The sequence below is a fragment of the Leguminivora glycinivorella genome, chromosome 8, assembly GCF_023078275.1.
Source record: "Leguminivora glycinivorella isolate SPB_JAAS2020 chromosome 8, LegGlyc_1.1, whole genome shotgun sequence".
NCBI classification, from domain to species: Eukaryota; Metazoa; Arthropoda; class Insecta; order Lepidoptera; family Tortricidae; genus Leguminivora; species Leguminivora glycinivorella.
In genome coordinates this window covers 20,378,404-20,396,853 of record NC_062978.1, presented here as the reverse complement: position 1 = coordinate 20,396,853, position 18,450 = coordinate 20,378,404, and the positions used below count along the sequence as shown (strand labels likewise).

Sequence of the window (18,450 nt, the reverse complement as noted above, 5' to 3'; positions counted from 1 at the left end):
ATCGCTCCTAAAGGAAAAAAAGTGCGTCCCCCCCCCCTCTAACTTTTGAACCGTATGTTTAAAAAATATGAAAAAAATCACAAAAGTAGAACTTTATAAAGACTTTCTAGGAAAATTGTTTTCAACTTGATACGTTCAGTAGTTTTTGAGAAAAATGCGGGAAACTACGGAACCCTACACTCAGCGTGGCCCGACACGCTCTTGGCCGGTTTTTTAAACTATGAATGCAGTTTTTCTTTTAGGCCGATAGTACACTATCATATGTTTATCATAGATATATGATCTCATATCTGTCAAATTCTAGGATCATTTTTGTATATGATGCATTTACATATTTCCATATTACACTATCAATAGAAATATGATCATATACACGTCACAGGTAATCAAGATGGATACCGATGTAGCTGCGTTTTCTGTTGTTATGAGAGTGCAATTTTATTAATTGCCGTAAAAATGAGAAAAAATAAAAATAAAAAGGCACACCCGTCCTGTTGAATTACTAAATAAGCTAGCAATGTTTGTCATTACTGACAATCGTTTGTCTCGATTCTTGTAATCGGGATAAAGGTTATTATATAAACACTCATTTTCCTCGTAGAGGTTTATTACTACTTTAGTAGTTTCGATATTCCACTCAAAATTCTTGCATTTTGACGACGTCATTTTTGAGTTTACATTGACAAGGAGACGCCACAGCCACATATGATCATATTTGTACGCATGCTGTCAAATAGGATCCTAGTTCTATGATCATAGTCAATATGAATCATAGGTTGTTATTACACTGTCATAGGTTTGTCACATTTATATGAGTCCTACATCTATGATCATAGATCTATGATAGTGGACTATCGGCCTTAGTCAATTGACTGAAGCACGGTTTTTTATGGGGTCAGCGCAGCTTTAAAAGCATGCGATAAACAGATATTATCAGAGGGCGGAATTGCTCATGGCAAAAATCAAACGTCAATCGAGTTGGAACGTTAAATTTTATCGACTATCGATTGAACTGAAATTATCAGTATATTGAGTTGTTTTCGTCGTAAGTAAGACGAGGATACTTCTTTATCCATTTGTTGACTGTTTTTCGTTTTAGATTAACCATTTTTTTTCAAACGTTTTTGCAAGAGGACTAGTGACAAAAATGGTATTCAAATGTTATACAATTTACTTTTAATCTAGTCAAAGAGGTCAAAATCAAATGGTCGAATAGCTAATCAGAGGTCAAATAAAGGCAGAAATTTAAAAGGTGACTGTTTTTATCGATAGCTGAAAATGTCGATAAAATTTAACGTTCCAACTCTATTGACGTTTGATTTTTGCCATGAGCAATTCCGCCCTCTGGATATTATATACCGTATAGGTATTGTTTTAATCTGTAAGCTCAGCTCAACCATGATCGCATACAATTAATTAATGAATCTACGGTTGTACTCACGTTATTATATCGCTATTGCTGCAGCAATTATTTGAATATGTCTCACGAAAGTTTAACGTGTATGATCGCATACTTTCAACGCTGCTTCTATTCGATAAAACTCCTCGCTTTTACAATATGTTATCAGTGGCCCACTTCTCGAAGCTACAAGGTACAATTTACAAGTGGTTGTCAACTTGTAACTTTCAGCTTTGAGAAATGGGTCACTGGTTTTTGTACCTACTAAAACAGACTGAATAAACAATGGAATAACTATGATAATGACCTTGAAAATGCAATGAACCCAAAGAAATACTACTTATTTGGTTTGAAAGGTTCTGATTAGATTGCAAGGTATATTTGCCGTTACTGTAATGATTTCGCGGGTATAATCCCACACCTTTCTTTATAAGACTGTATAACAAGCTTGAGAAATAGCAAAGACATATATAACTCCGTATAGACAGATAAAGACTAAGAAAAAAACGTACCTCAGTACCATACAGAAAAAGGTACAGTGGCCTAGATGGCATTACACCTTTGGGGTACGCTCAGCTAAATGGCGCTAATATTAATATTTGACATTTTAAAACATATCAAGCTAAGAATATGAGCCAAATTGTCAAAACTGAGGTTCAAAAGTTTTAAGCCTGTGTCAAGAGATGGCAGTCTATGTACTGTGATTACACATTTTACTTCGACAGTAACTCTCTATTATACTCGATCCTCTTTGGAAATAGCAATGCTACTTCAATAGCCAATAGGTATTACGGTTATTTTAGTTAACTTACAGTGGTAACATTGGTGTAGTTGGCGACCAAAGGCGCGTACTGATACACCATAAGGTCGTCATACATGACATGAGAACCTTACAAACTAACAAGTACGCCATAGAGAACACATTGGGCTGTTACTTACAGTGGTAACATTGGTGTAGTTGGCGACCAAAGGCGCGTACTGATACACCATAAGGTCGTCGTACATGACATGAGAACCTTACAAACTAACAAGTACGCCATAGAGAACACATTGGGCTGTTACTTACAGTGGTAACATTGGTGTAGTTGGCGACCAAAGGCGCGTACTGATACACCATAAGGTCGTCATACATGACATGAGAACCTTACAAACTAACAAGTACGCCATAGAGAACACATTGGGCTGTTACTTACAGTGGTAACATTGGTGTAGTTGGCGACCAAAGGCGCGTACTGATACACCATAAGGTCGTCGTACATGACTTGAGAACCTTACAAACTAACAAGTACGCCATAGAGAACACATTGGGCTGTTACTTACAGTGGTAACATTGGTGTAGTTGGCGACCAAAGGCGCGTACTGATACACCATAAGGTCGTCATACATGATTTGAGAACCTTACAAACGAGTACGCCATAGAGAACACATTGGGCTGTTACTTACAGTGGTAACATTGGTGTAGTTGGCGACCAAAGGCGCGTACTGATACACCATAAGGTCGTCATACATGACTTGAGAACCTTACAAACTAACAAGTACGCCATAGAGAACACATTGGGCTGTTACTTACAGTGGTAACATTGGTGTAGTTGGCGACCAAAGGCGCGTACTGATACACCATAAGGTCGTCATACATGACTTGAGAACCTTACAAACTAACAAGTACGCCATAGAGAACACATTGGGCTGTTACTTACAGTGGTAACATTGGTGTAGTTGGCGACCAAAGGCGCGTACTGATACACCATAAGGTCGTCGTACATGCGGGCAGCCGTGCAGACTAGTAGGCACGCCATGTAGAGGATCACTAGCACGATGGGCTGAAAGTACGGCTGCAGCCCCCGGCTCAGGTCCAAACTTGTTACGTCTAGCCTGAAACAGATGATATTTACTTTTTACTACTCGTCGTCTGTAATCTGTCAATTAGGACACCATAGACTAAACTATAAGTGCTGACTTTTCAGTGTTAGATAGTCTTTGACACTTAGTCAACTATAATATTTCATTACAGTTCACTTTTAGTTAACTGTAATAATTTCAAAAATAGAACTTCATACAAGTTCTTTACTAATTTGCGATACCTGGCAAATTGTTCTGCATCTGAAACACGTTTTTTTTTATCTGTCGCGTTATCGACCAATCACAGACGGTTATTACAAACAATTGGTTGCCAAGTAATTCGATGTTGATACAACGGTGAACGACGCCATTAACATTAATTTTAACTTGAATGATGATATTTCCGTCCATTGATGATGAAGATGATGACTCGCAGAAAAAATATTGTATACAATAGTGATATAATTAAGCTTTTCACTCTCGTACCGTATTATTAGGCCAACATGGTACTCGACTGAAAAGCTGTGTATTATATCACGATTGTATAAAATACTATTTTATCACATTTGCTGTCTAAAGGTCTCATTGCATGTACGTGTACTGAAGGGAATAATGGATTTAGTTTTAAAAATGAATACTATCCGTACAATACCTCAGGCAAAGGATGTTTCAATCAGCCAAGGATTTTTTTGCACAACTAAAATTTTACTATTCAGCAATAAAATAATATTATACGGTATGAAATATACATTTTATTTACGTTTTACAATTATTTCAGTGTATTTTACATTTATTTTGTAAATTTCATGACGATAAATCGTTATAATTTGCTATCTGGCAGGAAATTGTGACGGCCATCTCGATTTGCGCTTGATCGCGTTGCCATAGCAACGGGCAGTACAACACCGCCATTCATCGAAGGTTTTGCCTTATGATTTTTTTTCTCTGTTTTCCTCTCAAATGTGATGAAAAATATTGTGTAACTCAGGAGGTAAGGATTTTGTAAACTCGTGTCTATAAGGATTTTGTAAACTCGTGTCTAACATAATATGTTAAAATTATTAATTATATATGATATATACACATTTAGAAAGATATTAAATAAGAAATAATTAAACACCTACAACTAATTAAGCTTAATAGCTAATGCATATATATTAACTAATTGTTCTTGGATCAATTATTGGCTGGTAGCTAAGAAAATCATCCTGTATCCGCCACTCGCCCCACTCAGTGCCTACGCAAACTCGTCCGATCTATTCTAATTAACGTCTACTTAACTAACGCGATACGCTTACGGAAAACCTTAGCCGCTTAAGTCCTTCTGGACGCGCACGATGTAGTGAGATAAGGAATGCAATGCACGGTCGGTTGTGTATCTACTTGAGTGGGTGCTATTTCATTTTTACCCGCTAATTTTATAGTGTAAGTTATTGCTTTGTAATTTTAATTTATCCTATGTATCACAATAAATTAAATGTAAAATGTATCCACGAATCGAGTGTCAACACAAACCTGATAGGGTTTCATGGCACTCTGGTGTATGAACAAATGTAAGATTTTTAATATAGAATAAATAAATAAAAAAAAAAAAAAAACTCTCTCCAGCCTGCGGCTGTCGCGAGTTTTAACACTCGTCGACAAAATCCCTCTTACCGCCCTTGTTGCACAATATACTATTATAGATCGTGCATGACTTGACGCGCAAAGTTGTCAAATATAACCTTTAATATTATTAATCTACGGACCGAACACGCATCTTCGTAAATGAAGAGATTATACGTACGAGGTATGCCAATAAAGTGTATCCTATCTATCGATCTATCTAATCGCTGAAAACATACCCGTGTTTTTTTTTCGTGAAATTCGACACGTCGTTAGGTTCGTTATCAGGAACCATCCTGTATATCACTTTTAGTGAAATTCGCCAAAATATTTTTTTCATCGTTTTCATAAATAATAAATATGAATTAATAATTAGTATGAGAGACCCTTAAGAATAATATTCAAGTTAGTGTCAAGTGATTGACGGCACATGTCAAAACAAATAACATTAGGAATCGGTAAAGGCTGTCACACACGTGTTCAGTGATTATTTTATTTTTTTAATAACTCAATAACCGTAGGAGTTAAGACGCTAGGCTTCTTATATAAATTTATTGTATTCGATCTAAAGAACCTTCCCTTAAAATTAACGGAATTCAATAAAAACAGGGTGTATAAAGCCGTGTCTTGCGTGGGCGACGGTCGCGCGACCGTCGCCGTCGCGTCTAATCACAGATGTCATAATTATAAACCATAGATCAAGCAAACGTATCTACTTAGCGTGTCAAATGAACTCAGTGAAATCCACTGAGTTGTCCGTCTTTAATCGCAGCTTGCAGCTTTCGGGCGTCAATTTTTGTAAGTTGAAGTCAACAAAAACATTAAAAATGCCTCGTTACATGATATTTAATTGCAACAACATAAAACTTATCAACACTCAAGGGCCTGAGACATATTTAAAATCACAGGCAAGTAACAACTTCAGTATAAAATCTGACACGCTCGGCCGCCATACAAATAAATGAACTCGTTTCTTCTATCTAAATCTAATTCTGTGCGTCTAATACTTCCATATCGATAAGGTTTGATTTCGTATGCGATCATCGCGCGACCGTCGCCCACGCAAGCCACGGCGTAACAAAAAACTCACCTATCCAAAACAGAGAGCAGACACAGCACACAAAGAAAGTAGTACGTAGCGACGTATGGCATAGTCACTACAGCGTGGAAGGACAGATGGCCAGCGTCCAAACTGTCAGAATAGCTGATCAGCAGTAGATGCATGAGCGACACACCGCCTAGAACGCCGTGACACGCGTACGCACAACTGCGCCAGGCCTTCTGTGCTGTCAATGCTACATCCAGTGGCGTCAGGTCGCCTAGTCTGAAAAAATCAAGCACAAACAACCTGTGATATACATTGTATACTATTTGAGACTTGTTTGAGTGGCACTGATTATCTCAAACACATGTAAACACATAAAAATAGTACATTACATCAGAGGCCGGGAAAATGAGGATTTCCGGCCAAGTGGGTATATACGGCCGAGCGAGCGTAGGCGGATAGGGATACGAGGCCGGGAATCCGTTTTCACGCCGAGGCATGTATAGTGCTTTTCTCAAACATACAATGAAATAAAAAAAAAATGCTCTAAAGGACAATATTTTATAAAAAAAAAATTACTTTGCAGGCCTAGGCCTAAAAAATAATATGAAATCCCTTTACAGTCCTCTCGAGTTGTTGCGCCCAAAAAGCGATACTTCCCAGCCCATTTTAAGGAACGTAAAGACAATATTTCATTGCATGTTTGAGAAATAGTACATTACGATACAAGTGCGTAAAAAAGGAGTGTTTGAAATCGACACGAATTACGAATCTCCTTTTCGCACGTGTAGTGTATCGTACGACGTTTTTCAGTACAGATGAACCTGCGAAGTTTCGACCTGGCATATAATGAACCACTTCTCGCAACTAGTGCGTAAAAAAAACACCATCTGTACTGAAAAAAAATGTTATGTGACGCAAAACCGACGGGGAATTTTACGTGTCTGTCTCTGGCATCATAGCTTTAGCTACTGAACGGATAGACCAATTTAGACTCAGTTTTTTTTTTGTTTGAAAGCTGAGTTAGTCGGGAGTATCCTCAGCTATTTTTCATGAAAATCGGTCCACTATGTTGGGGTTTTTTTTTTCAAAATTTTAACACTCTATAGGATTTAAGATTTATGCAAAAATAAATATTCTTCTTCTTTATTTTCTCTTTTCAAATTCACATCTGCGCTGACATGAGTATGCGGTACCAACATCTTTTTTTTTAATCCATCACTACCTTGACTTCATGTAATACACTTTTTTAACGTTTGTTGTTTATGTGATGCTGCGGCTGTTGGTACTACTTAAATTAATGAAAAACATAGAAAAGCCGAAAAAATTACAGCAGCACCAGTTGTGCAGCTAGCACATAGGTACATATAAAATAAAAATAAATAAATAAATATTGGGGGACACCTTACACAGATCAACTTAACCCCAAACTAAGCAAAGCTTGTACTATGGGTGCTAAGCGACGATATACATACTTAAATAGATAAATACATACTTATATACATAGAAAACATCCATGACTCAGGAACAAATATCTGTGCTCATCACACAAATAAATGCCCTTACCGGGATTCGAACCTGGGACCGCGGCTCAGCAGCAGGGTCACTACCGACTGAGCCAGACCGGTTGTCCGGGATTCGAACCTGGGACCGCGGCTCAGCAGCAGGGTCACTACCGACTGAGCCAGACCGGTTGTCTACATATGTGACTTGGAACCAAAGAACAATAATAATTTTGGCCCATTCAAACATAAAAAGTAGGTACACTAAAGATAACATAGGTATATACCTCAAGTATTTATCTTCATTTCTAGACTGCTGTGACTCTAAAATTCTGTCCCTAGACACAGCTCTGAAGGTGCCTCCACCCTGCAAGTAGATTTTCTCTGGCCTCCGAGATCCGAACGGGTTGAGCCTCTCATCATTGGGTGATGTGAGAGGTGACGGTGAGGAGAATGGGTTGTCAATATACTGGTCATGGTACGGCATACTGGATTCAAGAGTTTCCAGCATCGCGGACAAGTCTGTCGGTCGCGCTGAAAAAGTATTGTGAAAGTATTAGGACAGAAAATTTCTTGGTAAAAACCATAGATTAAATATAAGAAGATCATACCATCCCATACATTTAAATGCGACCGCCTAAGAACGCGCATACAGTGGCGCCATCTATGTGTGGTGTAGACTACACACAGATGGCACTACAAAAAGCTAGCTTTCGATTATACTTGTAGATGGCGACAAGTGTCACTTTTGACATAGATTTATAGCTTGAAAGTGACACTTAACGCCAATCTACAAAATAATCAATAGCAACAAGACATTTTTTGTGGCGCCATCTATGTGTGGTGTAGTGTATGCGCGTTCTTAGGCGGTCGCATTTTAATGTATGATCTTCTTATATTTAATCTATGTAAGAGCCTACAGACAAATTTGAGTACAACCATGTTTTTCAGTAAGGTATAGAGGGGCAAATCTCGACTGGGGGACAAATGTAACAAATCCATTTTTTCCATGTTTTACAATGTTTGCATAATTAAATAGAGTGTTGTGTAGGCGCATTCAGTGGATACATGGTAGAACCAGGGGCGGCTCACTCCGCGATTCTATCGCCGCGCTACAAGTACATGCTGGCGGCCGCGAGTTCGCGGCCTAATCAGGGGTGGCGCGTGTTCTCACGGAACGCACGTTCGCACTTTCTAATGTTACTTTAAGTCGCGAGTTTTTTTTTAAGTTCATATGCGACGTCCGCGTGTGGAATGGCTAATAATGCTTAGTTAAATAGATATCATGAATCAAATAAATACCATAGGACATGTTTACACAGATCTACTATTGATTAAGTCCCCCGAAAAGATTCAATAAAGCTTATGATGTTGGAACAAACAAAAATATATAAATACTATATATATGTATATACCTAGAAACTACCCAAGACTTTAATATAATAGTATAACATTTTATCTGAGTATTAAATTGTTTTAATCCGTAGGCAACCCTATCACCTTGCGCCGCACACGTGCGGCTCGTTTCTTTGTTAGAATTTTGTAGGCATTTAAAAAGGCGGCATGTCGTGAACATCAAAGCAGTGGGCCTTCTGTACTTGTACTATTGTATATTCTGTGGTAGAACTCAACACCATAGTGTAATAATGGAGAAAATGGAACAGTTACAATTGCCCCCCAGTTGAGATTTGATTGTTGGATGTTTAGGCAATCAGGGTACAGCTTGAGATCATTAAACATTAAGCCAGAAAATAGTGTCAGTTGTCAGGGCATCCAGAATCCAGATCCAGGATAAGAGTGGAGGGGGGCAGAATATGTGATCAGTGATTTTTTCTGTTTCAGTATTTCAGTGTTTCAATATATTGTTATTAATAACCTCTTGAGTTTGTATGATATTTACCTGGTTTCCCTCCTTTACTTTTACTCCCAGCCTTAAACACCTTCGGACTAACATCACTCCCATTTGCATTTGTATCTTGCCTCTCGTCCCTCACTTTCCGTCGAGTCTTTCTAGGTTTGTGCTCTTTTGAGGACCCATTGTTATTTTCTACATCATTCGCTTCTATCTCTAGTTCACCACTTAGAGTTACTACCTCATCCTTGTTGTATTCTTTTAAATAGTCATCAACCTGTAACAAATGATGTTATTAGATTTTTTTTATTAGTCATTGAAGGAAGTAACACACACGCTAGACATTTGTAGTGAATTACACGCCGTGCTTATTTTAGTTTTCCGGTAAATTCGACACGTTGTTAGGTTCATTATCAGGAACTATCCTGTATGTCACTTTTAAAAAATAATTTTTTTCATCGTTTTCAAACATAATAAATGAATTTATTAGTGTGAGAGACCCTTAAGAATTACATTCAAGTTAGTGGCAAGTGATTGACGGCACATGTCAAACACACATGTTCAGTAATTATCTTAATTTTTTTAATAACTTGATAACTGTAAAAGTTAAGATACTTGTTTCTTAGAGAAATTAATCTCATAAAATATTTATTGGACAAAAATAACACTAAATATTTTACAACCAATTATCCGCAACGCAGGCCTCATCATGAAATTGGCCTCATCATGTATTTGATCTAAAGAACCTACCCTTAAAGTTAACGGAATTCAATAAAAACAGGGTGTATGTGTAATGTTAAGTCAAGTAACCAATCCATACTAATATTATAAATGGGAAAGTGTGTGCGTCTGTTTGTTTGTCCGTCTTTCACGGCAAAACGGAGTGACAAATTGACCTGATTTTTAAAGTGGAGATGGTTGAAGGGATGAAGAGTGACATAGGCTACTTTTTGTCTCTTTCTAACCCCCCACTTCCCTAAAATGGGCAGGGGAAGTTTGTATGCAGCATTTGGCAATTTTCGAATTGAATGTGAGCGAAGCCGCGGGCAAAAGCAAGTGTTATTATATTTACAATAATGTGGAGTGTGCGTGAATTGTAGAGAGCAGTGTAAGACTTTACTCACGTAACTGTAAGACTGTACTTATAGGACAAATGTAAAGGTCAAGCTTACATTTCTCATTTACACTTTACAAGATTCCAGAACCTGAAGAGTAGTGTATGTGAAAATTTACATGCTCTGAGATTGAAAAACTACACTAAAGTTCAACAACAATTTACATTACCTTTTCTAATGCACTAAGACTGGAACCAGGTATTTCAAAATCATGCAAATCTCTATCTCTATGCTTTGATGAATGCCTCTTTTTCTTTCTATATGACGGGCTCCTCTTTTCTTTATGACCACTTGATGGCCGGGACAAATTCTTCATGAACTTTTCATCCAAACCAGTAGGATCGTGAGAATAAAATACGAACGAGGGATTCTTATCAGACTTCTTAATTTCCTTTTCAACAAATCCTAAGATGCCTTGCTTGATTTGATCGTGAATAGGCAGTTCTATGTCTAAAGATTCTTGCTCAGACTTGATCCAGCTGTCACGCTTAGACCGTTCAGTCTGTTCATCGGGTGCAGGAGTTTCTACGACTTCTGGAGCCTCTGAGTGCCCGTTGGACAATTTTCGCGACCCGGACCTACTTCTCGATCGTGACTTCGTTTTGTGCCTTGGAGAAGGAGACCTAGCCACGGAATGAACTTCCACAATCTCCTCCCGCACGTCCGCACTTTTTCCAGGCTTCATTTGCACGCTTTCAATATAAAACCTACGCAAAATCGAAGCACAACTTTAAGCTATCTAGAGTGCACACAACTTAAAACTAACACTTGCACTTATGGTAAGTTACACTTTGCGTTCACTGAATTACATTTTATACATAAATAAATACTCTTTATTTGTTATTTAGGAATATTATTCTCAAAGAAAACAAAAACGAAACAAAGCGAATCTAAATGTCAAATGCCAATCTTCAATGACGTCATTGTGACGTCATAGTAAAACGTTCCGTTACACGCACACGCAACATGCTGCGAAGCCGGAGATTTTCACCAATCTAACTAAACCACAGAATTATAATTAAACCAGAATGAGTAGTTAGGCCAAAAAGTGTGTCCACATGAGAGGTTAAAGTTGGGGCTGGTGTCCCTCTCGCACTTATTACCACTATCAAAATCATTTGAATGACGTCATCACTGTCATCATTTGGGGATACCAGTCAATATTCAAAGTTACTACCAAATCTACTAATACCCAATTAAAGGTTTTTAATAATTGCGCAATTTTTTGGTTTTATGGCTTCATAATAATGACTTCCCAATTCGTTACAAGGTATTAATACCCTTGCCTCGATATAATACGAAAATAATTTAAGAAGTTTATAAACTTAGTTATCATACAGGTAAAAATACTACTACTATAGTAATTTTTTAACACTGGTCACACGTGCGAGAGGGACACCAGCCCCAAATTTGACCCTCTCATGTGGACACACTTTTGCTAGTCTGTCAAGAACGCCTTTATGCGCCGGTGATAAGGTTCAATTTAGTATGGCAAAAAAAGTGTGAGCTCAGTCCCTATTTTAGGTCGATGAACTAAATCAAACCGAAGACTCTCGAGGCTCTCGAGACTCCTCTTCCGATAAACAACCTAGTTAATGGTTACTAATACAATATAAATGTAACTCAAAGAGTAGTACAATATGTAGGTAATCCACTGACCAGCAGCCTTTTTGCTGGCCACGTACTGGCAGCCTGGCCAACAATGTAGACGCCGCTGCTAGCGCGCTTCTTTTGTTTTGTATGTAAGAAGGTAAATGTTTTCTGCCGAAGATTTTTTCACAGTCCTGTAATATCAATAAGCAACAAATGTGTCGTTTGCAATAAGTAGTTGTATATTATACAATTTATAAATTTTATGCGTAAATAGACTTTCTTTGTAAATACTCTAGGTGTGCTTTAAAATTTTCTGTGTGTAAAAGATGGTGCATAAATCATAAACTGTACTGTAGGTACCCGCAATTAAAGTTTCCAGTGTTTTATTTACCGTTGGCGGCCTGATCACCAACAATCAGGGTACGTTTTTATTTCTTTATGTTATCTTTATTTTCAAGGACACTATTGTTTTAGGTAGGTACAGTGAACCAATTGGAACCCTAGGCTACTCCTACAACCATGTCAAAACGACAAGCAGTAAGAAATTTCTTACAATCTGATTTATAACGTCACTATGACTTGCTATGACGTAGTTTTACCCTAGGACATAGTTTTAGCCTTAGGGTTCCAATTGGTTGACTGTACTTAATTTCTTTTTCGTGTTTTTTTACGCACTAGTGCGAGAAGTTGTTCATTATATGCCAGTTCAAAACTTCAGAGGCTCATCTGTACTAAAAAAAGTCGTACGATACACGTGCGAAAAGGAAATTCGTAACACGTGTCGATTTAAAACACTCCCCACGGTCGTGTTCTAATTTATCGCCACTCATTTAGAACGTCCTTTTTTACGCACTTGTATCGTAATGTACTATTTCAGTACCTAATACAGATGGTGCTTTTTACGCACTAGTGCGAGAAGTGGGTCATTATTTGTCAGGTCGAAACTTCGGAGGGCCATCTGTGTGCGTAGGCGAGAGCACAAACGCTCACGAAACGCTCACGATAATTCGATAATATATCTTTCGTAGCTATCTATCTCTATCGCCCTTGCGTATTGGAGTGACAGACCCAGACTACCTTTCTGCGCCGTTTCCATTTTGTTTCGCGTCGCAAAAATATATTATGCCATTCGGCTACGGGGCCTGTACTGAAAAACGTCGTACGATACACGGGCGAAAAGGAAATTCATAACTCGTGTCGATTTAAAACACTCCCTTCGGTCATGTTTTCATTTATAGCCACTCGTTTCGAAATTCCTTTTTTTCGCACTTGTATATATTAGATTTAATTTGCAATATAAGTTGGAAAGGAAATTTCCTAGGTGGTGGGAGTGTAAATAATTTCCAACACTTGAATTACTTGATTGCCCTCAGGATTAGACTTCAGAATCCTTCACACAGAATGCTATGTAGGCACGCCTTCGCCGTAAAACACTTCTGTTTTATTCTTGTGGCAACAAATGACCATCAACTGTGAACAATAAATAAATAAATAATAATATACGGACAGCGGAATATAAATAGGGTCCAACTTTGCCCTTTGGGCACGGAAGCCTAAACAAAATAGTCTCTACAAATAAAAAAAAATATTGTCGCGACAGAGCCAGGCTGCCTATCGTGGCGTTTCGTTTTCGTTTCGCGTCGTAGAAATGGCGGCTACGCTAGATTTACGCGTGTCCTGACGACCAAAATTCATCACTTTAATCACGTACATACCATTGATCTCATATCGTGCCCGGACACATAAAGTATGCATAATCACTCTTATCATTATCAGCTGTACGGCATACCAGTACGGTGATAAGTTGTAAATTTTGTGACACGCGTGAGATAACCGCTGCCGCTGCCATTCATGAGGTGTTTGTGACGTCACCGTGTGGACGCGTGTGTCGCGGTCGTCGCGCGGATTATGACGTGACATGACGTGTATTTTGTATCCTGTTAAATGTTGTTGTAATACTTGTTCAAACATGTTAGATATTCGTTAACATATGTTCGTACATATGTTAACGTTTTATAGACTAGTATTTTTAAATTTTTTACTCGTAGATTTTTTTTATCCGTTAGTTCGTCTGATGGAAAACGGTAACCTATGGATGGACGTCTGCAACTCAAGGGGTGTCACATGCGCGTTGCCAACCCATTAGAAACTTGTAGGTGCATTCCTTTTTGCTGTGTTAAGTACTACACAGCAATAAAAAACCGTCCAAGTGCAAGTCGAGCTCGCCCACCGAGGGTTCCGACCACACTTTCACTCTAAATCTCATGCACGATGTAGTTAATAGTTATAATAATATTATAAATTAATGTTTACCATATAAGTGCTTTGGTGTAACACTGTAAACTTTTGTGTTGATGTTTTAAATAAATGATTAAACTCTACCTAAATACTTCACTGGAAGTATAAATTATACTAATGACTATTAATGTGTATAGCGCCATCTCTCGGTGAATTCGCGGGCGACGCACAGTGGATCGAAATGAATAAAAACCGGCCAAGAGCGTGTCGGGCCACGCTCAGTGTAGGGTTCCGTAGTTTTCCGTATTTTTCTCAAAAACTACTGAACCTATCAAGTTCAAAACAATTTTCCTAGAAAGTATTTATAAAGTTCTACTTTTGTGATTTTTTTCATATTTTTTAAACATATGGTTCAAAAGTTAGAGGGGGGGGACGCACTTTTTTTTCCTTTAGGAGCAATTATTTCCGAAAATATTAATATTATCAAAAAACGATCTTAGGAAACCCTTATTCATTTTTAAATACCTATCCAACAATATATCACACGTTGGGGTTGGAATGAAAAAAAATATCAGCCTCCACTTTACATGTAGGGGGGGTACCCTAATAAAACATTTTTTTCCATTTTTTATTTTTGCACTTTATTGGCGTGATTGATGTACATATTGGTACCAAATTTCAGCTTTCTAGTGCTAACGGTTACTGAGATTATCCGCGGACGGACGGACGGACGGACGGACGGACGGACGGACGGACGGACGGACGGACGGACGGACGGACAGACAGACATGGCGAAACTATAAGGGTTCCTAGTTGACTACGGAACCCTAAAAAATGGACATTCGCATTTTTTTCCAAAAATCCTATTTAAAAAAATGCTCTTCGGTTTAAAATGATATGAGAAATATAAAATGTTATATAACATTTTTCAAAATGAGGCTTATTTTAAGCAGAAAAAAATAAAATGTGTTTTTTTTGTATGAAACTGAAAAATAGGTATCTTATTGTAAGAAAACCGTAACCGATCCCGCTTTCAAACCTTTACAGTGTCATTGTCCTACTTTAGAACAGTAGAAAATAGTACCTTATCTGAGTAGGTGCCCGTTATTTTTTTGTAGTCCAATCAAAAGTCGTAAATACAACATTTTTCTTAGTGCTTTATTTTTTTATTTTCATAAAAAAACGGTATATTCATGACAATTTAGTATAAAAATAAAATATATATGACATTTTGATACAGATAAATACAAGTTTTTACAAGGAAATGCTTAAAAATTACATTGAAATCGAAACATTTATTGCGATGTTTTTAGTAACTATGATAGTAACAAAAAGTTAAAATTTACTTGAAATCAACAATAACAATATAAGTTATAAAAAAAAATACATTGTATAGATCTATTTTATTCACCACCTTCTTCTACACTTTCAAACATTTCTATATTTTCAGTGTCATCAGTGCTTATGTTTTCTATTATTAATAATTCCAAAGCTTTAGAAGAGAGGGTCTTTTTAGTCGCTTTACTTAGCGGTGGCCTCAAAAAAGACAATCTTGGATCAGATGACACCAAAAAATTGTGCAATATGTCTTCGTTTGTTTTTGTTCGGCTACATTTTCTAGAATGATGCTCCCTCACATTGCGAAAATCTTTATTTCGTGCTTCTGATGCTTCTTCTGACATCTTTCCGATGGGCAGCATACCAAAATGTTCAATTATGTCAGCCCCGTGAATCAATAGCTTGTGGACACTGGGTATATCCCCACTTAAACACTTACTCTGGGATTAACCCTTTATGGTAGATAAGTAACTAACGATAATGAATATGATCTGAGCAATTAGTATAAATGCTTAACTTGCCTTATAGCGAGGTTGCTAATGTACCCATTACTTAATTACATATTATTGTAAAGGTTAGAATATCTAAGTTATAAATTAGTGAAACGATTTGAACGTTGATATTTCAACGACACATCATTATTTATGATTATGAGCATATTGTGAATGTGCTTACTAATCTCCATGTTTTGAAGTACAGAAGAAGGTGGTGAATAATAAAGATTTTTAAAATGCATTTTTTTATTTAATTATATCGTTATTGTTGATTTCAAGTATATTTTAGCTATTTGTTTAGTATCAATAAAAACACCGCAATAATTGTTTCTATTTCAATGCAATTTTCTTGTAAAAAATTGTATTTATCCTTAATAAAATTTCATATATATTTTGTTTTTATACTAAATTGTCATAAATACACCGTTTTTTTAATATAAATAAAAAAATAAAGCACTAAGAAAAATGTTGTATTTACTGAATTTTGATTGGACTACAAAAAAAAACGGGCACCTACTCAGATAAGGTTTTTACTATTTTCTACTGTTCTAAAGTAGGACAATGACATTGTAAAGGTTTGAAAGCGGGATCGGTTACGGTTTTCTTACAATAAGATACCTATTTTTCAGTTTCATACAAAAAAACACATTTTATTTTTTTCTGCTTAAAATAAGCCTCATTTTGAAAAATTTTATATAACATTTTTTATTTCTCATATCATTTTCAACCGAAGAGCATTTTTTAAAATAGGATTTTTGGAAAAAAATGCGAATGTCCATTTTTTATTCATTTCGATCCACTGTGCGACGGTATTTTTTTTTACATTTTCCTTCAAAATTATTTTTTTTCCACAACAAAAAAAATATAAATTTAGTTTTGATATGTACAATTTGAGCTCTTTTTAACGATACCCTACTTGCCCTAGTAGCTTGACATTTCCAATATGAATTTTCTATAGTTAATATTAATAAATTTAAAAAAAAATAATGTTTTTATTTTGAAGAGGTTAACAATTTACTTACATAACATAACATTTATATTTATATTTTAATTTTATTTGGAATAGTTATGTAAATGTCTGACAGTACTACTTAGTTCTCGAGATATTTAGAAAGTGTCAGTGACAGACGGACAGAGTCGCACCATAAGGGTTCCTTTTGTACCTTTTTGGTACGGAACCCTAAAAAGCAGAGTACAAATACCGAGGATCGTTCGGGTTCCCGACGACTCAAAGGACGAGACGGAACAAATTCGTTCCGTAGGTCCTTTCGTCGCCAGCACACCGCACCCTCGTTGAGCTCTGGCAGCCTTACTCATCGGCAGGAACACAACACTATGAGTAGGGTCTAGTGCTATTTGGTTGCGGTCTTCTGTAAGGCGGAGGTACTTCCCCAGTTGGGCTCTGCTCTAGATTCGAGCGAGATGATATCTGCTGTGCTGTACCAAATAAAGCGGTATATCATTCGCTATGCCCTACCTCCTGTTAGTAATAGGTAGTAATTTGTTTCAAGGGAGCAAAGTTTCTTTATCACTTTTCCGTAGGTGTTTCACACTATTTACAGACGTTAGCGTAACTGTCATTCCCCACAGGCTTACTCTTGGCGACGGGCCCAGAGAGAGTAGGGCATATTTTTATTTTGTTGTCGAATTCCCTTTTTTTTTAGTTTTGGAAATTTTCACACTTTTTCTACTGACAATCATGAGCTCTTTCGATTCTAATAGGAGACAAAATATGTCCCAAAATTTCCATACATTTTTTTGCTTTCCTCTGAGTTACGATCAAACAAGTTCTATGGGAAATTGTAACTCGGTGGAAATAAAAAAGTAAGACATTTTTTTTTCTCTTGCGGAATCGAAAGAGCTCATGAATCTCATGATTCTGAGTAGAAAAACTACAAAAATTCCCACATTTGGAAAAAAAGTAAAACCGACAAGAAAATAAAAATCCGCCCAGTAACCTAGTACCTAGTACCTACCTAGAAATACTAGGTTAAAATTATTCGGTTTCGGTCATATAAATGCCCATAAATAACATCGTCAACGTTAGAATGTTCTAATATTATTACCTATGTAACTACCCATTTATTTATTCGCGTTTAGGTATTGGCCGGTTATTACTGTGCGTAAGTATCCATACTAATATTATAAATGGGAAAGTGTGTGTGTCTGTTTGTTTGTCCGTCTTTCACGGCAAAACGGAGCGACGAATTGTCGTGATTTTTTTAGGTGGAGATGGAGATAGTTGAAGGGATGTAGAGTGACATAGGCTACTTTTGTCTCTTTCTAACCCCTAACTTCCCTAAAAGGGGGGGGGGGGGGGGTGGAAGTTTGTATGGAACAACCCGCAATTTTCGAATTTAACGCGAGCGAAGCCGCGGGCAAAAGCTAGTTCACTATAAACACGATGAAATTAGGTATGAAGATTACTTA

The 18,450-nt window shown here is 37.1% G+C and overlaps 1 protein-coding gene across 1 annotated transcript; it reads right to left on the bottom strand.

Moving 5' to 3' along the window:
• Positions 1-2,202: 2,202 nt before the first annotated feature.
• LOC125229106 lies at positions 2,203-11,238 on the bottom strand. The gene is made up of 6 exons (XM_048133885.1): positions 10,527-11,238; positions 9,291-9,519; positions 7,678-7,924; positions 5,934-6,167; positions 3,097-3,271; positions 2,203-2,250 (listed from the first exon to the last, which is right to left on the bottom strand). Exons 1-6 carry the CDS (start codon positions 11,040-11,042, stop codon positions 2,203-2,205), a joined length of 1,449 nt encoding a protein of 482 aa, XP_047989842.1. The 5' UTR covers positions 11,043-11,238.
• Positions 11,239-18,450: the final 7,212 nt, after the last annotated feature.